Source organism: Prorops nasuta, unplaced genomic scaffold (genome assembly GCF_024137725.1).
Source record: "Prorops nasuta isolate Cenicafe-Biocafe unplaced genomic scaffold, Cenicafe_Pnas_1.2 PNAS00006, whole genome shotgun sequence".
Classification (NCBI taxonomy): Eukaryota; Metazoa; Arthropoda; class Insecta; order Hymenoptera; family Bethylidae; genus Prorops; species Prorops nasuta.
Genome location: NW_027116803.1, coordinates 4,482,968 through 4,504,704, shown reverse-complemented (window position 1 = coordinate 4,504,704; position 21,737 = coordinate 4,482,968). Strand labels below are relative to the sequence as shown.

Genomic DNA, 21,737 nt, shown 5'->3' with positions numbered 1-21,737 from the left:
CTATTTGACAAGAATTTAGGTCAGCCACTACTTTCACCCGTACTCTACACTCATTCAGCATTTCTTTAATCCTAAAATATTCTATTGGTTCTGCAATGCCTGACGATATAGTCAGTGAAAACGCTTTTCAATATGCATTTTTTCTTACAACAATCATTTAAGAATAAAATCTTAGCGTAATGGAGAAGTATGAAAAATAGATAACGACGAAGATTTGAAAAAAGAATTTTATTTTATATTTTAATAGTCTAATTTTCTTACAAAAATTGATTATGTAAAAATGTAAACTTTTATTGAGATCAATGAAAGGTGAATACACCTTAAATTTCATAATATAAAAAATACAAGTTTCTGCCTATTAAAATTTATATACACAAATATTGTCGTAATTTGAGTTACATCAGTCTTATCTTCTTATTCATACGATAAGTCAGTTTAGCTGTGCATCAATCCTGTCTTGGCAAACAGCTTATTGTCATTGAAGCGGTAAAAAACCTTTCTTTGGCAATTAATACAATGCTCATTTGCACCAAGTCTGAACAAAATAAGATTTGGAATTTTAGGTACTTCTCGAATCACGACATTCTGTAAAAGATTTGTGATACTACTTTTCTTAAACATCTATAAAGTAATAAATTGCTTTACGAATATAATCGATTATCGTAGTATGATTTTCTGTACCTTCTTCATCAGTGCTGTGTGATTACGACGATACTCGTAAAGGTATTAAAAATTCATAAGCTAATTTTACAAATAGACTTAAACACTACTTAAGCTATAAACAGTTTATAAGAAGATAATCTTAGCAAATACGTCTTTATCAATTAAAAATATTACGTCCAAAAATACTTCATATGAGATATAATTATTAATTCATCTGCAACATTTTAAAACTGATCTGTTCTCAACTGATTTTCTACCACAATTCTTTTAGACTCATCAAACCCATAATTTATATAATTTTCTTCGACATTAGCAGTTTTGTCAATGTCACAGACATTCAATATTTGTTCTATTTCTTTTTGCATCACTTTATTGTTTTCTATTATATCATCAGTCTTTATTTGAATAGAAGTGCTTAAAACACTTTCATTGGCATTATTAAAATCAGTACTATTTTGATTATCAGACTTTTTTCTTTCTCTTCGAACAATGAGATTTTTCAGTTCAGGATTAGCCAAAAAAGCTAAGCAACGTTTCGTGTGAATTTTCATATTGTCGTGTCGATTGAACGGCCGCTTGCATCCGGGGCAACAAAATCTATTAAGAAAATAAACAGAGAGAAATGTTTTATAAAATTAGGTAATTAGTTAAATTTTTTTGAAACTGAAAAATTGTGAATTTTAACATTGAAATATTCACCTTACTGAGCTGTGAACAGCCATATGTGCCGCTAAATGCGATTGTTGAGCAAAAGTTTTGTCGCAATCTGAGCACTTATATTTTCTGATACCTTCGTGTTTAAGAAGATGTTCTTTCAATATATGTTTACTCTTATAAACATTCGGACATATAGGACATTTGTATTTTGCGGCAGAATGCACCTGTATAGATAATATACAACATTGTTATTTTCGTTATTAACGGCAATTAAATATTTACTTTAAATAATTATCCTTAAAAATTTACATTTTGGTGATTGTGCAGTCCTTTGCTAGATTTGAAGACTTTATTACAAATACTACATATGTAATCTCGGCTATGCACTTTTTCGTGATGGGCCTTTAATGATGCTTCGTTTGATAGATATGCGGAACATATTTTGCACATTGATACTTTATCTTTCATATGAATCAGCATATGGGCTCTCATTCTGCTTTTCGAGTAAAACTCTTTGCCACAATAACTGCAGATGATGTCCTGTGTTAAATAAAAAAAAGGGGCTGAGACGAGTTATATTAAATATTATATTTCTCATGAAATCTATTAAAAAATGAAAATCAATACAAGTTGAAAGAGACTGATGATTATTTTTTACTTTAGTCAGTGTCTAAAATAAATATTTAATTACAAATAAATAGCGCGTATGTTGACACTTAAAGTTCGATATCGCATCACGTGTAGGACAAACAAAAAGTCGCGTGATACACTATACACTTTCACGTCAAGTTTAGCCGGTCTAAATATTTAAGAGTCCGTTATTTAAAACAAAATAATAATACAAAAAATTACCTTCACTAATTTATGCGTTGTCATGTGATAAGAAAGAACCTGTCGACTAGAACTGCTAAATTTACAGTTTTTGCATCTATATGGCTTGGCACCTGTATGTACATTTAAATGGTCCTCTAGAAGAATAGATGTTACATAGCGTTTATTACAGAGATGACACGCAAATGGCTTGATTTTCAAATGGCTTTTTCGTATGTGGCAACGCACGTTGCTTATAGTAACAGTAGAAAAGTCGCATGCTGTGCATTGATATGGCTTAATGTTAAGATGTCCCCATAGATGAACCTGTGCAAAAAAGTTAGTACAAAATACAACAAGAATTAAACGTAATGGGGTTTCAATATTATAGCATTTTTATATATTGTTTTAGGCTGACCGCGCAAAGTGGTGTATGTCCCAAATATTCTTTGCAAAAAAAATGATATATTTGTGTGTGTGTGTGTGTGTGTGTGATATGTGCACAAATTCTTTAAATAATCTAATATCAATCGACATCTATGTTCAAGCTATTCAATTAACAGCTATGCTACTTGACCGATATCTAAATCTAGTTGTAATAGAAAATTATATTTAAACTCTAATTAGGCTCTTTTGATTTTTTACCACTTCGCACAGTCTGCTCGCTATATATTTAAATAATTATTTACCTTACATTTATCATGCCTTGTATATATTTTTTGACAAATGTTGCACTGATACTTATTACCTAAATTTGTCACATTTTTATGGACTCCTTTTTGGTCGATTATCGATTCGTCGAATTTATAATACTTTTCTATTTCCTGTTTTTGCTCTTCCGTTAACAATTCTGAAAGTTTACCAAAATTTCTGTCATGACTGGTTTGTCTCTTACGAGTCTTTTTTCCTTCTTCATCTGTCATAATATCATAAATACAGTCTTTCGACTCGTTTTCACTTGAATTCTTTTCAGTTTCATCAGATATAGATTCTGCCGAAGTTTTGATGGCAAAGCTGTCGATCCCTGATTGTGGAAATTTGATGACCGATGCTCGAAATTGTTCACCTTGTTCGTTCTCCGAATATTCAATATTATAACTTCCATCGACTTCAGTAATGTCCGAGCTTGCATCTATATCATCATGACTCATTTCTGCCTCGTCTCCTGGTGGTGGACTTGTGTTTGATATTTTTTTAGCAGTTTTTGGCCAGTATGGACCACGTGAAGAAATAACGTGTTGAAGAAACCAAGAGTGATAGCCCCGCTTTGGTGTAACTTTTTTCGGCGAATCGGCCTTTCTTTTCTTAATAATTACAGATGATCTCTCGTTAGATTTATCTGTTACTTGATCCAAAAAGTCATTATCGACTAAGATAATCTCTGAGGATATTTCTTCATCAGATTTAATTGAAATGGAAGCATCGTTCGTAAGATTAAGTGTCATGCATTGATTTTTCAAATTATCTTTCGTCATTTCTGAGAGGGCTTCATCCAATTTTTTCTTTTTCATATTTCTTTTACGAATTGGCAACACCTGATCCTTTTTCGAATATGTTGTCTTTATTTTCCGGCTACTTCGTCTTAATTGCTGAGTATGTTCTGAGCAATTATTATTTATATATTTCTCTTGCTGCTTCTCGTTTTTACTAGATTTTATCTTAACAGCTTCCTCACTATTCAGTAAATCCCCTACATCATACTCATTTTTACTTTGAAATATTTTCTCATTGATCTTCGGATCACTATTCTCATATATTTTTCTAACCTGGCTTTTCGGAGATTCTTTTAACTGTATTTTACCTTTGACATCTAATAAATTGGTATTCTGTTGATTTTCTTTATTCGGATTTAAAGGAATTGGTTTTGTAGCAACAATACCAGTTTGAACAGCACTAAAGCTTCGTATTCCTTCGTCATTCGATTTTATATTTTCTTCTTTTTCAATAATAATATTAGGTTCTATATCAAACTTTTTGTTGGCAACAGTATTGATGGCCAAACAATGTTTTGACATTTTTTGAGCTTCTGTAGGACTAGGTTTGGATTTTCGTTTAATTTCCGATGGAACGTGGTTTTCCTTATCAAACTCCTTATTGATATCATTCAGCAGTGCTTTAACTTTTTTTTTTTTATTTAGCTGTGAATAATATAATTTTTGGTTATACGCATTAATAATTTTAATTTAGTAGAGAATTGGATGAAACTTATGAAGTAAAACTTACAGTTTGGAGAAGTACTTTTTGCGTGAGTTCACATCGATCGTGAAAATCGCAAAGAAATTCTAAAGTTGCTAAACAAGTCACGCATACCAGTTTTGATAACTCGTCGTTTTCTTTCACCTGAAAGGATTGATTTTTCATTGTTAAGACTTAATAAAGCTTTAACGAAATATGTCGTACCGACAAAATGACGTTATTTTAAATCGATTTCGAATTTATCATAAAATTTTAATAATATCGCGGACTACACTTTCTAGTAAAATAAACATCTTCGAAAAGCGAAAAAGTATATAAAAGCAATCATTTAAGTTATTTTTCGTAAATCTAAATATTTTACTATTAAGTGCAGCTCACGACGTTACTAAAGTGCTGAAATAAGTTTGAAATCAATCGTCAAATAACGCCGTATCATTGACACGCGTTTACAGCTTTCGCTCTGTAATTTCGGCATGAAAGGTCCTTTTAAACGTATATAAATTTAATTTTTATACTTTTTTAACCGCGTTTTTTTTTTAAATTGTGATAGGTAAATATAACATTTCATTTAAAAAATATCATATCTTTATTAAGATAGAATGGAATCAATAAACAAATTTATTGTCAAAATGATAATTACACGCTATCATTTGTAAAAAATTCGTATCCATATAGGCCACCATATGCAGTTTTGCTTATAGAGCCTAATTTATACTCTAAACCAATAATTGTTTTTATAATAAAGATTATACAAAATACCAATTATGATCTAAATTACGAAAATAAAATGTTACAAACATGTTTCTTTTAAAAAGTGAGTAATGTATCAACACTTTTCGTAAAAATGAACTTAGCCATGATCAATGTAATTGTAAATTTCAACCAAACAATTTCTTTTCAACATTCATATAAAAAAATAGGGTATATATATATATATATTTATATACGTATTTTATGTATCTATTCCAAAAATATTTGCTTTTGGCTGAATTTTCAACTTACATTCTTTATATTTATCCATTAAATTTTGTTTGTATCATAATTTTTTATAAACTCTATATTTCTCGTACTTTCAGTACATCAAATATGAAAATACTTTTTCCTTATACAAATGTTTCAAGTTATTTTGTATTATTATGTTAATAAACGCTGCTGTAAAAATATACTACAAGAGTAGAAAATACAATAAACTTAATAGGAAGATACTTAAGTTCTCTTTCTCTCACTCTCACTCTCACTTTCGCTCTCGCTCTCTCTATCACTCACATTCTCTTTTTATTATATGTTTATTTATACTATGTATACTATACGTTTTGAGTCTTTCTTTAATATCTCTCACATTATATTTTGGAAAAGTACAGCTCTTTCTTTTTCTTTCTCTCTGTTTCTCGCTACTCCATAAATATCTTTAGATAAAGTGGCAGAACCAGAAATGTACACTGAATTATAATAACTGTACTTTGAAAAAATATTGATTACAATTAAAGGAATGAAAATTATAAAAAACCAGTTTCTCCTTTTTCAAATTGTAACCAATATTTTTCAGGGCAGATTTGTTACAGGTCAATGTGCAAGATACGCAGTTTATAAACAATAACTACTGTATCTTTATGTTATCCTATTTGAACAGGCACTTATCAGTGATAATTATTTACGAAAAGCTATTTTTGAAATAGAAAATTTTGCTTTCAATTCTGATATAAACACGATAAATTGGTTAATACTTGCACGTTTTATGATGCATATTACTTTATAATAAAAATCTATTCAATTTTATTTATTTTTAGAAAATTTGTTTGTTACCTTTTTGAACAATTGAATTTTTTAACTTACAAAAGATTATAAAAATATGAAAAGCAACATTTATAAAAACTATGAATACATAAGAATATATATGATTCGTGGTCTCTTTGTATAAACTTTATTGTCTTGAGCAAATGGATTTTTATTAAAGGCACTTAACTTTGTAACGTGGAAGTGCAATTTCGTTCGTCTTCTTTCCTCTTATTATACTTTTAATTTTTACGAAGACGATTATTGAGTTTCCTTCTTTCAGTCACAAATATCTTTCAAAGTATTTGATTAGAATTAGTTGGTGATTAAATCTGAGAGGACTACCAACTACTACGTTTGCACTGTTTTTGTTGAGATATAAGTTTAAAAAGCCAGTTTAGAAGTTTAAAAAGTCTGTAACTCACAGCCGAGCTACCAAATTAAACCTAAATTACTATAATCTAATTTTTATCAGATGCAGTGGAGATTGCACTTCAGCAATAAGAAAATTTTCCTAAATTTTCTTGAACTACTGTGTAACTCCCTCTTTCATACTTGAATAACATAAATTAATTAGCATTTTTTGCAACGGTAACATTTTAGTCACTTCTTCCTTGTACGAATTTATCTTGTACACTGAATTCGATTAATGTGCAATGGGGCGTTGTGTATTGACACAACATTTGGATACTACTTTTCATTGGATGTAGTGGGATTGGCAGTAGTAGTGGTATCGGAAAGCGTAAGGTTCTTTCTTTCGACAGTTTTCTTGGTTTCGAAGTGTCTCTTACGGTGAACCTTCATATTGTCCCTTCTATTAAATTTCCTGCCACATTCGGGACAGGCATGAGTCTTTTCCCCGTGCACGTGACGATGGGCAGCCAAGTGACTGGCTTGAGCAAAGCTGGCCCCGCACTTTTGGCAAATATGCTTTCGCAAGCCTTCGTGCTTCAAGAGATGTTCATTGAGGAATGCTTTGGAAGCGTACCTGTTATTGCAAATATTGCACATAAAAGGTTTCGGATTCGAGTGCTGCAATACGTGAGCCTTATATTTCGAAGCGACCTTGAAAGCCTTGCTACAAATCTCGCAAGTGTACGTAGTGGCGTGTCGAGTTTTTATGTGCTCGTTGAGTACAGCGAGGCTGGAATACAAGTTATAGCAAAAGCGGCACCTAAAGTTTCGACGATTCTTCAAATGAACACTGGCTATATGACTGAGGAGCCTCGTACGATAAGGGAATACTTTGCCACAATACTCACAAGCCAGATTTTGAGGTGGAAGATGAGATTTCATGTGAATCTGCAGAGATACTTTGTGGTGATAACTCTGGTCGCAGTCTGAGCAACTATACGGTCGTACTCCTTTGTGCACGTTATCATGCTCGGTCAAATAAAATTTAGATTTAAATCTCTTGGGGCATTTCGGACATTGAATAGGCCTTGGATTCGTGTGCGAGCACCTGATATGTTTCATCACGTCTGATTTACACACGAATTTTGCATTGCATAAAATACAAGCGTATTGCTTGATGCCTAGATGAGTCTTTACGTGAACGGTACATTTATCCTTTCGCTCGTAGAACTTTCTACACAGCTTACAGGCATACCCACTCTGATTATCTACCACTACATGCTCCACATTATCATCCACCTTAATTTCCTCACCATCCATTCTATAAAGCTGCTCAGGATTCTGCGACGCTTCTAATCTTTTCTCTAATTCAGCCAAATCCTTCAATTTTGCCGGACTTCCGTTTTTCGTTGCACTACCAATTATTGTATTAACGATTGTTCTCACCTCTGAATTGCCTTGATTTTTTAGTAAATTAACTATTGTCGTGTCTACTTGGCACGAGCCTTGATCAGGAAAAACAGTGGCGCGTGCTACTGTTATATTGTCATCTTCTTTTTTACACAATTCCACTGTAAAGCTGATGTCTTCCGCGTCGCTGCTTCGATTTCGTGATTCTTTCACAGAAACTTCAATTTCTGGTGAATGAGAAACTATACTGAGTAATTTGTTCAAAGCGGACGTAGGAATCTGAACCGAAGATGGCTCTTGCGTCTTTCCATTTTGCGTTTTCTCAATAGTTTCAGTAGAATTGCTACTACAGTTGGAATTAATCGTAGTGCTTGTATTTATAGAAATGGGGGAAGTTGCAATATTATCTATTGAAATATTATTTTGGCTGCGTAGTCTATTGGCAATTGAAGTTGCACTGGAAGCATTATCATTGTTTTTAGAAGTTTCAGTATTTTGTCTGCTCCTTAGCCATCGAGTTGGTGTAGATTTAGTAGTTTGATTGGCTACTACTCCATTTAAGTCTTCTGTCACCATAGAATTATTCTGTTCCTTTGTACATTCCTCAGTAGTCTTTGATGTCTGGACATGGCTTCTTCTCGTTCTTGGAGTCTTGGAGGAATTCCTTGGTAATGATTGTGACTCTACCGGTTCTTTAGCATTTTCAATAGTTGGAGAGTTCAAGTTTTTATCGATACTATTGTTATTATTGGTTGATGTACTGGGTACAATTTCTTCATTTTTTATGTCATCCTAGGAATAGATCAAATTAAACATATAATGGGGCACCATAAAAACAATTTTTTTAAATAACAAATGTAATAAAATACAAATAAAAGAGGAAAAATATAATTTCATAAAAAGATAGAGTTACTTTAATGATGAAAACTAGCTGTAGAGCGGTACATGAAATAAAATACTGACTTACAATGCCTGTTAAGGGTGGTAGATTGTATCGATCGCGTAACAGTTGTTGGGTGCGTAGACACTCCTCTTGAAAGTCACATACGAATTCAAGCTTGCCAAGACATTGAACACAGATCGCCTTGGGCAGAGGATCCCTCTCATCTATCTGTGATTCAAACAGAATATCTAAGTACTAATGTTATAATGATTTGAAGCAGTATCTTATTTCAATGCATAAATTTCCTTGTACTAATTGCACCAGATGAAATGGACCTTCTAGATATTGCATAAAAAAAACTGAATAATTTATACCGCTCTACAGATATTTGTCTATTGTTATATGGTTCCCATTAGTATGTTTAAAAAGATCATTCTAACCAATTTTTCATTGTTATATAAAACAAATTATTCTTTTATTACAAAAAATATACAAATTTTATAAACGATTAGTAGTAAATTTAATATAAGTACAACAATGTAGTTAAGCCATAATAACATAATCAGATCCTTAAACAAAAACTTAAGTCTTATCTTCAATGTTTTACAAATAAAAGCGTATAAATTTCATTAAATTGTTATTTAAAAATGTTTATTAGTATAGGCAACAATGATATCGAATTAAATTATTGGAATGACAAAGCCTATTAAAGGAGTTACAGTTTGCGCTTTGTCAAATAGGAATATTAGAGTATGATTTTGTTATCCGCGTGCATGTATCCCTTCGGCCATTTTTCTAACCCCCTCCTCCATAACGTAAACGGGGCCCAGCTCCCGAGTGAGTAAGCAGACCCCAAAGCTTATAGGCAGAGGCGATCGCCATCGTTTATGAATGATACTGTATCGTACTTACCAAAATGTTGATCTTCGAATGAATTTTGAGTCCAAGAAAGCGTTTGGTGCCCTCCTCACCAAAAACATCGATGTAAATACTTTCGCATTGTCCACAAAGCCGACAGATTTGCGGCTCTTCCTCCTCCAACTCCATTTTTTGTTTACCCCGAAGGCTGCCTGAATAGGCTCTTAACTACTTGAATAAATACGAAAGAAAGACCGGTGCAAAGAAACTGGAATTCAGAATTCGAACAATGACGCTTTCTGCTTTATAAGGTAAATGCACTAAATGTTGTGCAGAAAGGAAGAAAGAAGTTGTACTGGATATTGATCTAATTTACAAGGTAAGGATGAAAGGAAAAAGACCAACGCTAGCGTTACTACTTACTGTTGTTGGCTGTTGCCGTTCTGTCTGTTGTGGTTGACCTGCACAGGCCACGGGGATGAAGGCAGGGCAGGGGCAAGCTGGGGCAAGCTAGGATAGGTAAGCAAGAGTGGCGAGACAAGCTTGAAAAGTGAATCGAGACTTCGTGCCACAAGCTATGCAGGCTAGCAAATCCATCTCACGAATCATAGCTCTCGATTCCCTTCCATACTAGCCCTAATCATCGATCTTTCTCCAATAACGGCCTTACCTTCGGCCATTTTCTTTCCTATACCATTTCTGATTGGTCAATTCCGTTTGCATAAAACAGATTATCAGAATTATACTTCGCCAACTATTCTCAAGGGGCCACCACTTTGTATATTTCTGATTTTGGATTGTTCGAATTCGAAATTTAAAGTTTTAAACTTTAAAGCTTGAGGTACTTATGCGTTTCTCGGTTTTTGCAGCAAATTATTATTAATATATTCTCTCTCGTTTGGATATACAAAACCTACATAGTTAAATATATATAGAAGTTGTAGAACCATAAGCTGTTGGCTTACCCACACACACACACACACACACACACAAAAGCTAAAATAATTTAAATTCTACAAGCTAAAATCCTCTCCTAATAATATAACTAGCATTTTCCTGTTAGTTTTATAACTGCAATAAATATTGCTCTAATCATTGACAATTAACAAATTGTTTATTTTTACTGAATGGAATTTAGATGGGAAAAAATTGACATAATTCTATATATAAATATTTCATTTTATTCTCTGAATTATAAACTGATTTTATTAATAATTATATCAGTATTTTATAAAATCACCCAATACTATATTAAGATACAATCTGGGGAAACTTGAAAAATTTGATCTTTTAAATCGTTTTCCAAATACATTGGATTGTTCCTTAAATCAAGCTCTGTTAAATTGTGCCTTTTTATTAAGTTTACTACTTCTTCTACATCTGTTAATTTATTGTCTTTCAAAGACAATTTTCTTAATTTAGATAAAACTGGGAAACTTTTTATAGATTTGAGCTCATTATTTGATAGATCCAGTATTTTGCATTGTTTAAAAGCTGATAACAGATGCAATGAGTTATTTAAATAATTAGAGCCTAGATTCACTTGTTCAAAGAATGTAAAATAGTGATGGTTACTAAGCATGGTTAAATTCAGATTTGACAAGTCGATTATTAATTTCATTTCATTATCATTTTCCATTTTCCAAATATTATGCAAAACATACTGTATTACATATTTGCTCCTTAAATCTTTATAATAATTGCAGCGCAATGCATCTATTTTTGATAAACTATCTAATGCTCTCAATATAATTTCATAAAACTTTATAAAATCAATTTTTCTCATTAAAAGAATCTTAGTTAAAATAGCCCATTTGTTATTTGGTTCCATTTCTGCAAGTTGTTTGTAGTTTTCTAATTGTTCAATCAGCGTGTCTTTATTATACTCAGAATTGCTTAAATTATAATCTGTTTTGTATACCCATTGATTTGTCTTGGTAGAATAATTTAATTTATGCTCTTTATCTTTATAAATAAGAGCCACTTCTTTGGCAGAGCTTAAAACATTCAATATAGGAAGTTTTCCAACTAATATTTTAATATAAAGCTTGCACTTTTCCACAACCCAACTTATTTCTACTTTATTTCTATCTACGGTTAAATAAATCAGATGTAAGTCATCTTCATTTTTAATTTCACTATCAAAAACAACGGTAATTAAATCATTTACGAGCTTTGCTCTCCATATGTTTTTTAATTGGGTTTCATTGTTATCTAATAGCCATCTTTGATAAAACCATGCACTAGTATCATTTGGATCAGTAAATGTTGCATTCATAACTAATTCCAATTCTAGAATAAAATAATACCATTATAATATTATCTTAAAGCCATAGCTATATATATCTTACCTTCCTTATGCTTATCTTCAGTAATTGGTATATCTTTAGTATTAGAGGGAAACATCTTAGATAACAGTTTACTTCTGTAATGCCATGATGAATAATTAGAAATATTATTTAGCACTTTTGACTCAGAAAACTTAAATTCCTCCTCATCTGATACATTTGAGCTTTCAACAATAAATTTTCTGTAGTCCCAACAATGAACTGAGAAGAATTACAAATTATGTTTAATTCAATATGAAAATTAACCATTTATGTTGTAAATTAGATTGCTCACAATTCCTTTCATCCAAATTTAGACATTTTGCACATAATGCTAACTCTTTCTTATAGTCAGGATTCTCCATTAAATTTATAACAAATGACCTTTGATGCCAAACACTATATGATTTTGGATTTTCTCTCAGACATCTCTCAGTTAATGACAGCTCATTTTCAAGAGCTGTTTCATATTCTTCTTTTTCCCTTTTAAAAATAGCATTGATATTCTTTATGTAAATACATAATTAATTACTGAAAAGAAGATGGAATATATTAAACTAATACCATTCCTTGTGCTCATAAAATTCACGTCTTATATTCCATAATGTATAAATGTCTGGATTTTGAAGAAGCATCAATTCTGTGACTGAAAGTAACTCATTATCCCACTCTTGATTTTTTCTCTAAAATATTAAAATGTTTTAATCTGCAAAATTATAATTTATTAAAAAATAATATACCTTTTGAAAGATTAATGCAATTCCAGCTTTATACTTTGCAAGTTTTTTCCCTCTTTCGATTTGCTTTAATTTTTCTTGTTCTGCTGTTGTACGAACTCTAACACGTCCATGCTAAAAATGATTAATTTAAATATTTAATCTCTTTTTTAACTTACATAAAATTATAACCTAAATTGATATTGGTACTAATAAAAACTCTAATATTGTTGTTGAAAAAGGGTTATTATTGAGTAATAAAACAGAATTAATGTTAAATAAATGAAGAATCCTTATAAAATAATTACCATTTTTAAAGAAATTTGTTTTTATCCTTTTATCCAAAATTTGGAATTGTATAAAGTTTTTCAATAAGAATCTTTGGTAGATTATAAGATAAATAAAATTAAAAAAATTTACTAAATAATTACTTGTTATAAACTAAAGAACATTTTAAAGCCCTTCCTCATCCTTTTAATTGATGTTAATAGTGTAGTAGTATTGTAGCAGTAAGTATGTACATACATGTAGTCATGTAGATAATGATTTAGTGGGTTAGGTCAATATACATATTCAATTTCTCGTATACTGGCTGCTATTATGTGCTACAGTTTGCGCTCGATACTTCCGCCCGCCATTTTCCCCAGGAGCAGAATCGATGAAGGCCAGTAATCAGTATACCGCCTATTCTATCCCATTGGTAGCATTCAGCAGAGGTAGCAGCTCAGTAACGTTACCAGATTTCTTTTTAAACTTCTACTTCTATTGGATAAAATTATAGGATCTAAGAGTAATAGCCAATAACATACACCGCTCCCTCAACATTTGTCTCTGCTGAATGCTACCATTCTACCCGGTCTATCCATCCATCAATCCATACCCATATTATATTACCCATTATCCAGTGAACCCACCCACCCTAATATTGCGTTGAATAAAAAAAACTCATATGAACTGGATGCATATAGTACATACTATCTCGGGTTATACTCCAATCATTAGCAATAATAGTAACCCATGAGATACACATAAACAACATATGAACAATTAGTCATCAATGAAATATAGCACAGGACTTCTGTCATTAGTACTGGTCAGTTGTATTCTGTATAATTGTAGTTCTCTCTGTATTTGGTACTTATACTTACTAATCTTTATTCATGTACATATATATCATGCACATATATTATACCAGACTCATATATTATACATATTACTTATATATTCATTAAGGAAAGAAAATCACAATACAATGTGAGAGTAATTTACTTTTTCATTTTTATTAAATTACTGTTATAATAATAATGGACGGAATAAGACTATTGTCAGTCTTCTGTTTCAGGTATAAAATATAGCTATACTTTCTTTTTTTATGATTAATCACAAATCTTTGTTTTACAAAACTTATAGGCTATAGTAGTTAGAAAAAGAGTATTATTTTATGTACTATCTTTTCTGTGTTCAGAATAATGTGGCTTAAAACTATAACATTACTTGAAAAAATTGTTGGATTTAATAAGATTAAATTTTAAGGCCACAAAAGCTCTATATTTGGAGATTGCAGCTTTTCAAATAATTTGTAAAGTGACCTGACAACTAGCCAACAATATATCTGAAACAAACAAATATGTTTTGTGATATATGCATATTAATTATATTGCCAGAATAAAACCATTTAAGACTTACATTGTATGCCATCCAAAGCCAGTTACAAAATGCTGCAAATGTTGCATCAAGCTAAAAAAATATATTGTTATAAAACAATATTTTTAAAAAATTAATTCTTAAAATGAAAAATGTAAAATAACAAAATATCTTACATAAATATAGTAGCCACCGATAAGCCACAGTCCAAAAATTAATTGAAATAAACAAGTAATAAACCATAATACCATCCATGGAAGAAGCCATCCCCGGATGCCTTCTCGAATTCCATATACCATTAATATAGCAGAAATTATTAACATTAAAAAATAAAAAATCAAAAAGCCTCCAATAATTGGCATTGCTAAAAGATAATTAGCACAATAATAAATGAGTAATGTACACAAATTAGTTACTTAAGCATAATTAATAACTCACAATAACGAATATCTGACTCAAACAATGGATTGTATATTTGGGTGGAGTCACCTCCATTTAATTGGTAAAATATAAATGTTATTAAAACCACAGAAATTGCCTAAAAAAAAATTAAAATAAATAAGTATAGAACTTTAAAAACCAGAAATTTTTTGTAAAGAATTCTTTTATTTTAAAAAATACCAACTCCAGTATAAAATGCAATAGCATTAGAACCAGCTTTTAGACTGTTTGTCCAGATAAATGGTGACCAGCAAGAAGTTAGGCTTGCCATTTTTTTTTCTGTTGAAAAAAGCATAAATTATCTTTGTTTTAATATATAGATACAAGTGTATAAATAATATAATTCTGATATGTGTAAATTATCAATATCAATTTTATATATTATAATTCATTACAATGTATTTATTTCAGTATATATATATATATATATATATATATATTCACTCACTTTTGATTAGACTAATATATTTCAATGCCTTGATTATAAATTGCTCATAAAAAATAATAGTATTAAATTTCTGCAGTGTTGATTTTTTAAATTTTTGTTTCAATATTGACCGCTCCCAAAATCACAAATACGCTTGTAGTTTTACAGCTGTGATGCCAGTTCTCCTGTGCTTCATCCAGTGGGTTTGTTCTTTTTCACTGCACTATCGAACTGATGCAATTAATTGAAATAAGACAAACGTATGTTTTCTCGCTTTAACTTATTGCACTAGTGTAGTAATACAGCGAAAAAGAACAGACCTATAATGAATGAGTGGAGTGGAAGAGAGCACATATACATACTATACGCAAACGTACATTTACGTGAATGTGTATGTGTATAAAAGTGCAGAAACTGCAGTCTGCAGGCAGAGAGGAGAGGGCAATCTCTGCATGGCTTAACGGGAATCCGTATACCGACATTACAGGGCGAAAACTATTTTGCATGCAGCATCGTCATTTCTTGGCAGATTTGCATTTTTGTGGACTTTTTGGAAACGTATGAACATTATCTAGTAAAGTACGTTGGGGGATTTTGCGATTTAATTGTTGTTTCTCAATAATGTTAATATATTTATTTAAACAAAAATTTTTTTTCATTTTTTGTTAATTTTCCTAACGTAACTTAGTAGATAAGCTTCTGGCATTTCCAAAAACCTGTAATAACTTTACAATCCGTCAACAAATGACGACGCTGCATGCGAAATAGTTTTCGCCCTGTAATGTCGGTATACGGATTCCCGTTAAGGTGCGATCTCACGGCCTGAAAACTGCTGAAAACTGTCGCGCCGGGCTTGTGACTTGTGAGTTGTACGTGATATGTAGTGAGTGAGTAGAACACGTTTCGACTGTCAGGCTACCTTCACATGCGGTGTAAGATATGTACGGCGTATTACGCCAGCACCCAGCAGCATGCTTGCGTATTATCGCGAAAATGATTTGATTGGTTAATACGTTTTAGCGTAAGTTACGTTTACGCACCTTACACCGCATGTGAAAGCAGCCTCACTCCTCAGTCGTGTGAGTCGTGTCGTGTTCCACTCACTACGTATCACAAGCCCGACGCGACAGTTTTCAGGCCGTGAGATCGCACCTTTACAGTAGTTACAGTAGTAACACTAAATAAGCAAAGAGATTGAGATTACTCGTGCATGTTTGTACGGCGTGCGTGCCCGTGGATGAGCTGTTGCCGCTGACGTCGTAAAAGTCCTCGGGACTTAGGAACGGCTTGGTCTGATCCGACCGACCCGACCGAGTCCCGCATCCCGATTATCCCGAAGTGTCCCGAACAGATGAACAGAATTCCAGTTTTCAAGGCAATCTATGATCATCTGTGTTTTTCTGGGTAGGCGCCGTCTAGCGACGAAGAAACTGAACATTACGTTGATTCTTTCGCGTATACAATAATACAATCACCACCACTTCTTATGAGCTGTCACTTTAAAAAGTTTTGATTTTGTAATAAAGTTAATATAATTGTTTTTATTTTCTTAATAATATGCTAACCAGCATAGATATTAAACTAAAACGTGCGAGTAATATTTACCACGAAGGCGTAAGTATTTTTTTATGACGAATATATGAAAAAAACCTGAATTAAAATCTAGGTTATAATTTAGGAGACTGTTGCTGGATTAATCCTTTTAAAAACTACGTCTGATGTAAAACATGATGGAATATTTTTAACAATGGAAGGTTCAGTTAATTTACAATTAAGCTCCAAAAATGTTGGTATATTTGATGCATTTTATAACTCTGTAAAGGTTTGTCTAATATTTCTCCCATAGTAATACCTCTATCAATATTAATTTTTCTAATTACATTATTTACAATTTTAGCCAATTCAGTTATTGCAATATACCTTGGATGTTGTTCCATCAGGAAAAATACCAAGTGGTAAAACTGAAATTCCATTTGAGTTACCCTTAAAACCAAGGGGTAGCAAATCTTTATATGAAACATATCATGGTGTTTTTGTAAATATTCAATATTTAATTAGATGCGATATTAAAAGGAATTTTTTAGCTAAAGATGTTAGTAAATCACTAGAATTTATTGTTGAGGATAAGCCTAATCCTAAAGCTGAGAAAGAGCATAGTAAAATAGTATTTTTCAAAATAATGCCAGAATCTCTCCAGAATACCAGAGATCGTACAAATGTTCCCAAATTTTCAATAACAGGAAGGCTAGATTCTTTATATTGTAAACTTTCAGAACCTTTAATAGGAGAAGTAAGTAATAAATATAAATAATGAATTTGATAAATTTTTCATATTTTTTCAATTTTGTTAGGTAGTTATTGAGCATTGCGAAGCTGTTATAAAGTCTATTGAGTTGCAGCTAGTAAGAGTAGAAACTTGTGGTTGTGCAGAAGGATATTCAAGAGATGGTATGCTAGCAAGAAAGAATGTTTCATTTTCCAAATGTTATAATATTATGGACCTAAAAACTTGTTTCCCTCTTTTAGCAACAGAAATTCAAAACATTCAAATTGGTGAAGGCAATCCATGTACTAATTTAGCAATACCAATTTATATGATATTTCCAAGATTATTTACTTGTCCCACTTTAAGTACAAGTAATTTTAAAGTTGGTAAGAAAAATGATTTTTTTTTAACACAGCTTAAAGTTGAAATTCTCACATAAATTTATTTCTTTTCTTTACAGAATTTGAAGTTAATCTTATTATTGTTTTTGAAGATGATTATTTAGTTACCGAGAATTTTCCTATAATACTTTCCAGGCATTAAAAATTATTTGTATATTTGTATATAATTGTTTTTTTTTTATATAAAAGTATTTTTAATGTAACAACTTTTAGATTTTATTAGTCTTTTAATAAAAATATCAAAAGGTTGGTATATAAAGTATAAATAATTAAATACAAATAAAATTTGTAAAAACCTAAAATAGTCCACGATTCATTCCAAACCAACTTTTTGCACAAGGAATCTGTAATACTTTTCCACTTGCTTATTATGTGCCAAACTTACTGAAGCTAAGAGAACAACATAGCCAAGAACAAAAGTCAAAAATTTATGTTGCTTAAACCAAGAAAGTAGTCCCGAATGTTCGTCGCTTCTATAAAAAAATTATGGTATAAAATGTTATTCATTACCAACTCCTAGAAATTTGAAAGATGTATGCAAATCTGTTTACCTAATTTGATTAAAATCTTCGCTGTATACCAAAAGATATCTTATTCGTACCAAATCACTATTTATGATTAAATAATATTTGTCTGGCACTTTTGAATTATCACTGCTAGTATTGGGTAATTTTCCAACTAAAATAAAATAAGAGAAATATACAATAGTCTACCTCTATATCTTCTTTTACATGCATTTTACTAACAAGAGTTTCCTTGTTTGACATTAGGATGGTCAATTAACTCGCACAAAGCTATACAGCTCAACTGGCTACCTAGAACACTACCGCCCCAACCATATCCAACAGGGCTATAAGGCAAACATATACCTAACTCGCTTGATAAATATATTCCTTCCCCAAAAACTGATTTCTGAAATCAAAAGCACCAATATAATTTAGTTAATACGAGATTAACAGTTACACCAGAACTCACTTTACACATATTCTGCTGTAAGCCATTCCGTAAGATGGAATGAAAATTTTCCAATCTACTACCATGATATGCATAAAATGTTGCTCTTCCTTGACTAGCCATTTTCCATTTCTCTTCAGCCATTGACTGCTTTGTACTGCTCACTTGAAATATTAAATTTGGAGCTTGAACTGATATTTCAGATGGCACTTTTCTTAATATAGATTTGTACTATGAAGTAGAATAAATGGATATATTATTATATCATTATTATCTCAGTTTAATATATATTAGGTACTTACATTATTCTTATCTATGCTTTTAACATAGGGATCTCTTAAATGGATTAGTACCCAGTACAGCAAATCAATTGCTGCTCCATAATTTTCATATACATTAGGCTCATGGAGTTCTTTAAAAACTATTGCTAGTGGTGGAATCAGTTCAATGGATTTTCTCTACATTGAAAATTTGATATTAATAAAATAAAAAAGTATAATAAGAAATTATAGAGATACCAAAATTTTACCAAAGCATCAATATCTTTGCATTCATCAGTTTTATACATTGGTGGAAATGGTCTCAAACAACTATCATATCGATATGTATTGCAAGCAGCCACAAACAAGGACCATCTTAGATCTGCTGCCTTCAGATCTTTTCCTAACAGATATTTCAAAGAAGAAATTTTGATTTCAATATCCCTTGGACTTATATTTGGTGTCACGTTTGATATAAAAATTGACTTCTCCATTTGAATATCAATTGATTCTTCATCTTCAGATTTCTCTTTTTGTAGCATATTAATTACTTGACTTTCATTAAATATTTGTCTTTTCTTCTCCAAGCAAGCCATTATAATATATCCAAAGAACCTATCCAAAATAAAAACAAATATTTACCACAGATTCTAGTAAATAATAAAGTAGAAAATATAATTAAATTTATATAAGGTTATTAATCAAATATCTTGCACAATGTAGTCTGGATGGAAGTGTTGATAAAATATAAAACTTATAACATTCCTTTTTAACAAAATGATTTTTTGTATACATAATGTTTATAGGTTGGAATTACTTTCAGAATTATTACTCATATTATAATTAAACAAAATTTATGAAGCTTTGAAATATACTTGGTAAACTTTTAAAATTACATAGGGTGTACCGTTTTGTTCGTCTATAAACAAATTAAATAAATTAATGATATAAAACAGTTTGTATACCTTATACAGCATGATTTAAATTTAGAGCGCAAACACCAATTTCCATTAAAAAATAATAGTAAAATATAGAACAAAAGGAACAAAAAGAGCAGTTTCTTACAAAGTTAATATAAGTTTGCTTAATATCTGGTTAAAATTTAAATTTTATTTGGCTATATATTTTTGTGGTCAAATGTCATGCTGGCAGATTACTTGTAAAGTGGGGGAATTGGCTTTTGAGTGTTGCGATTTCTTTAGCACTAGAATTATAATAGTACGCTTTTATTGGCGTTTACGCACTCTGCTCGTAAATTTAGTGACCAGTTTGAAATTCCATCGAAGCAGCGTACAGCGGAGAATAAAATACGAATAAGATTTTAGTAAAGAACGTGATTGGATCTACCGATTGGAATGAAGCTGATGGGAGCTGTGCAGAAAATGCTTCGACCAACTTACAATATTGTATTACACAAAATTTGTACAACAAGTCTTGTTTATTTCCTAAAAGTTCTGTCATGGCTTGAGCTATTCCATGAACCAATTTCTTTTGTTTAATTCATTTGTTATGTCGATTGATCGAATATTGAATGAATTAATAGACGAATGATGGGTGGGAGGATGTTGGTAGTGAGTTATATAATAATTATAAACAAAGCAACAATATATAATCATCGTGGTAAGTGTTGTAAAGTTTGGAAGGAAATATGTTTCAGTGCGATGAGGGATTTTCGCGGTTGATTCTGAATCTAGGTAGTTTACTCGGAGGAGTTGGTCACTCTGCGACTCAATGTCATGCTTCAAGGTAAACTATCGATGACGTCAGTGTACGTCATTTAACAAGTGGGAGTGGATGGATGGATGTCGGCAGGCTGGCTTTGGCGAATTGCACTCAACATCCGTGGAAGAGCCAGCGGCTTCTTGGCGATAATGTCACGCGTTTCTTTGCGATGTAGTGTTTTGTGAAAAATATAAGTGGCGTCCACGCACGTGTTTCGAGGTACATGGAAAATCACCGAATTCCCCCTGCGCATGCCCGGCTCCCACCGATGACGTCACGAAAATTGTGGTTTTGATCAAACTCGTTCGTTTTTTTTTCAACACACAATAATGTTGCTGTGCAAAGTGAAATAAATCGCCTGGGAGAGGAATTCGCCGGTCGAACCGTGAGTAACACTTGCCTGTTTACCTTTTCATTACCAAAATCGTCCGTCAGATGTTGGACATGGCCTTCACGCACACATACGTAATGCGATTTTGGGTGAAAACCGATCCCCCCCTTGGACCCCCTTCCTTCTGGTAGTCCTCCTCCGACAACCCCCTCCTGTCCCCCCTTCAGCCCTCTCCTCGCCGACCAAATCATCGAGTTCCTCGATGCTTTTCGCCAAAGTATTTGACATCGGATCTTCTGCGAGAATACATACGTTCCACTGAAGGTCGAATGAAGATGCGTGAAGCGCCTTGGCCACACGCGAGATATATTATTGATCCTCTTTCGTCTTTCGTCTCTACTATTTCACTCGCCGCCGACGACCATTCCACACTTTCGATTCTCCTCAAATACCTAATTGTGACGGCAGAACCTCTACCAGTTTTTCCTACGCAGTGACACCGAGACAATCTAAGTTACTCGGTTTTATCACTCGGAGCTTCATCTCCAGCTAGAAAACACGTTCGATGTTTTGATTGCATTGCAAAAAGCGTGCCCGTTGCATATATACCGTGCTTCGTAGAACGTATACATCAAAGTTTTCTA

At 31.9% G+C, this 21,737-nt stretch overlaps 6 protein-coding genes across 15 annotated transcripts in view; 2 read left to right on the top strand and 4 right to left on the bottom strand.

Moving 5' to 3' along the window:
- Positions 1-219: 219 nt before the first annotated feature.
- LOC136774365 (uncharacterized) lies at positions 220-10,164 on the bottom strand. Of its 3 annotated transcripts, XR_010822794.1 has the most exons (9): positions 10,028-10,164; positions 9,659-9,872; positions 4,354-4,470; positions 2,820-4,268; positions 2,173-2,457; positions 1,630-1,860; positions 1,363-1,544; positions 682-1,260; positions 220-585 (listed from the first exon to the last, which is right to left on the bottom strand). XR_010822794.1 is itself a non-coding variant. In XM_066728604.1 (8 exons), the coding sequence occupies exons 2-8, from the start codon at positions 9,791-9,793 to the stop codon at positions 888-890; spliced, it is 2,772 nt and encodes a 923-aa protein (XP_066584701.1). In that variant the 5' UTR covers positions 9,794-9,872; positions 10,028-10,164; the 3' UTR covers positions 220-887. The 3 variants fall into 3 exon arrangements, 2 of the variants coding, with proteins under 2 accessions (XP_066584701.1, XP_066584702.1); XM_066728604.1 differs by having other exon boundaries at positions 220-1,260; XM_066728605.1 differs by lacking the exons at positions 220-585; positions 682-1,260; positions 1,363-1,544; ... (2 more) ...; positions 2,820-4,268; positions 4,354-4,470 and adding exons at positions 4,538-8,655; positions 8,831-8,974.
- Positions 10,165-10,768: 604 nt separating this feature from the next.
- On the bottom strand, positions 10,769-13,131 carry LOC136774519 (geranylgeranyl transferase type-2 subunit alpha-like). Its single transcript, XM_066728875.1, has 6 exons — positions 12,956-13,131; positions 12,672-12,782; positions 12,496-12,614; positions 12,227-12,414; positions 11,956-12,153; positions 10,769-11,896 (listed from the first exon to the last, which is right to left on the bottom strand). The coding sequence occupies exons 1-6, from the start codon at positions 12,956-12,958 to the stop codon at positions 10,851-10,853; spliced, it is 1,665 nt and encodes a 554-aa protein (XP_066584972.1). The 5' UTR covers positions 12,959-13,131; the 3' UTR covers positions 10,769-10,850.
- Positions 13,132-13,927: 796 nt separating this feature from the next.
- Positions 13,928-16,497, bottom strand: pasi1 (pasiflora 1). Of its 4 annotated transcripts, XM_066728889.1 has the most exons (6): positions 15,181-15,319; positions 14,917-15,011; positions 14,730-14,829; positions 14,468-14,655; positions 14,334-14,384; positions 13,934-14,259 (listed from the first exon to the last, which is right to left on the bottom strand). In XM_066728889.1, the coding sequence occupies exons 2-6, from the start codon at positions 15,001-15,003 to the stop codon at positions 14,176-14,178; spliced, it is 510 nt and encodes a 169-aa protein (XP_066584986.1). In that variant the 5' UTR covers positions 15,004-15,011; positions 15,181-15,319; the 3' UTR covers positions 13,934-14,175. The 4 variants fall into 4 exon arrangements, with proteins under 4 accessions (XP_066584985.1, XP_066584986.1, XP_066584984.1 ...); XM_066728888.1 differs by lacking the exon at positions 15,181-15,319 and adding an exon at positions 16,364-16,497 and having other exon boundaries at positions 13,928-14,384; XM_066728887.1 differs by lacking the exon at positions 15,181-15,319 and adding an exon at positions 16,200-16,322 and having other exon boundaries at positions 13,983-14,384.
- Positions 16,498-16,633: 136 nt separating this feature from the next.
- Positions 16,634-18,024, top strand: LOC136774523 (vacuolar protein sorting-associated protein 26C). 2 transcript variants are annotated; one of them, XM_066728884.1, is made up of 6 exons: positions 16,634-16,773; positions 16,838-16,981; positions 17,057-17,449; positions 17,511-17,607; positions 17,686-17,811; positions 17,886-18,024. In XM_066728884.1, exons 1-6 carry the CDS (start codon positions 16,717-16,719, stop codon positions 17,966-17,968), a joined length of 900 nt encoding a protein of 299 aa, XP_066584981.1. In that variant the 5' UTR covers positions 16,634-16,716; the 3' UTR covers positions 17,969-18,024. The 2 variants fall into 2 exon arrangements, with proteins under 2 accessions (XP_066584981.1, XP_066584982.1); XM_066728885.1 differs by having other exon boundaries at positions 16,636-16,773; positions 16,826-16,981.
- Parp16 (Poly(ADP-ribose) polymerase 16) lies at positions 18,006-21,235 on the bottom strand. 2 transcript variants are annotated; one of them, XM_066728882.1, is made up of 7 exons: positions 21,171-21,235; positions 19,310-19,655; positions 19,083-19,238; positions 18,802-19,011; positions 18,573-18,738; positions 18,378-18,504; positions 18,006-18,299 (listed from the first exon to the last, which is right to left on the bottom strand). In XM_066728882.1, the coding sequence occupies exons 1-7, from the start codon at positions 21,176-21,178 to the stop codon at positions 18,140-18,142; spliced, it is 1,173 nt and encodes a 390-aa protein (XP_066584979.1). In that variant the 5' UTR covers positions 21,179-21,235; the 3' UTR covers positions 18,006-18,139. The 2 variants fall into 2 exon arrangements, with proteins under 2 accessions (XP_066584979.1, XP_066584980.1); XM_066728883.1 differs by lacking the exon at positions 21,171-21,235 and adding an exon at positions 20,006-20,189.
- The window catches only part of Mef2 (myocyte enhancer factor 2), a 52,576-nt gene continuing 51,469 nt past the window's right edge, over positions 20,631-21,737 (top strand). The window contains exon 1 of one of the 3 annotated variants that reach the window (XM_066728881.1): positions 20,631-21,147. The gene's annotated coding sequence lies outside the window, so the exon portion shown is untranslated. The remainder of the gene's footprint in view (positions 21,148-21,737) is intronic. The other 2 variants (XM_066728880.1, XM_066728876.1) reach the window with 2 other exon arrangements.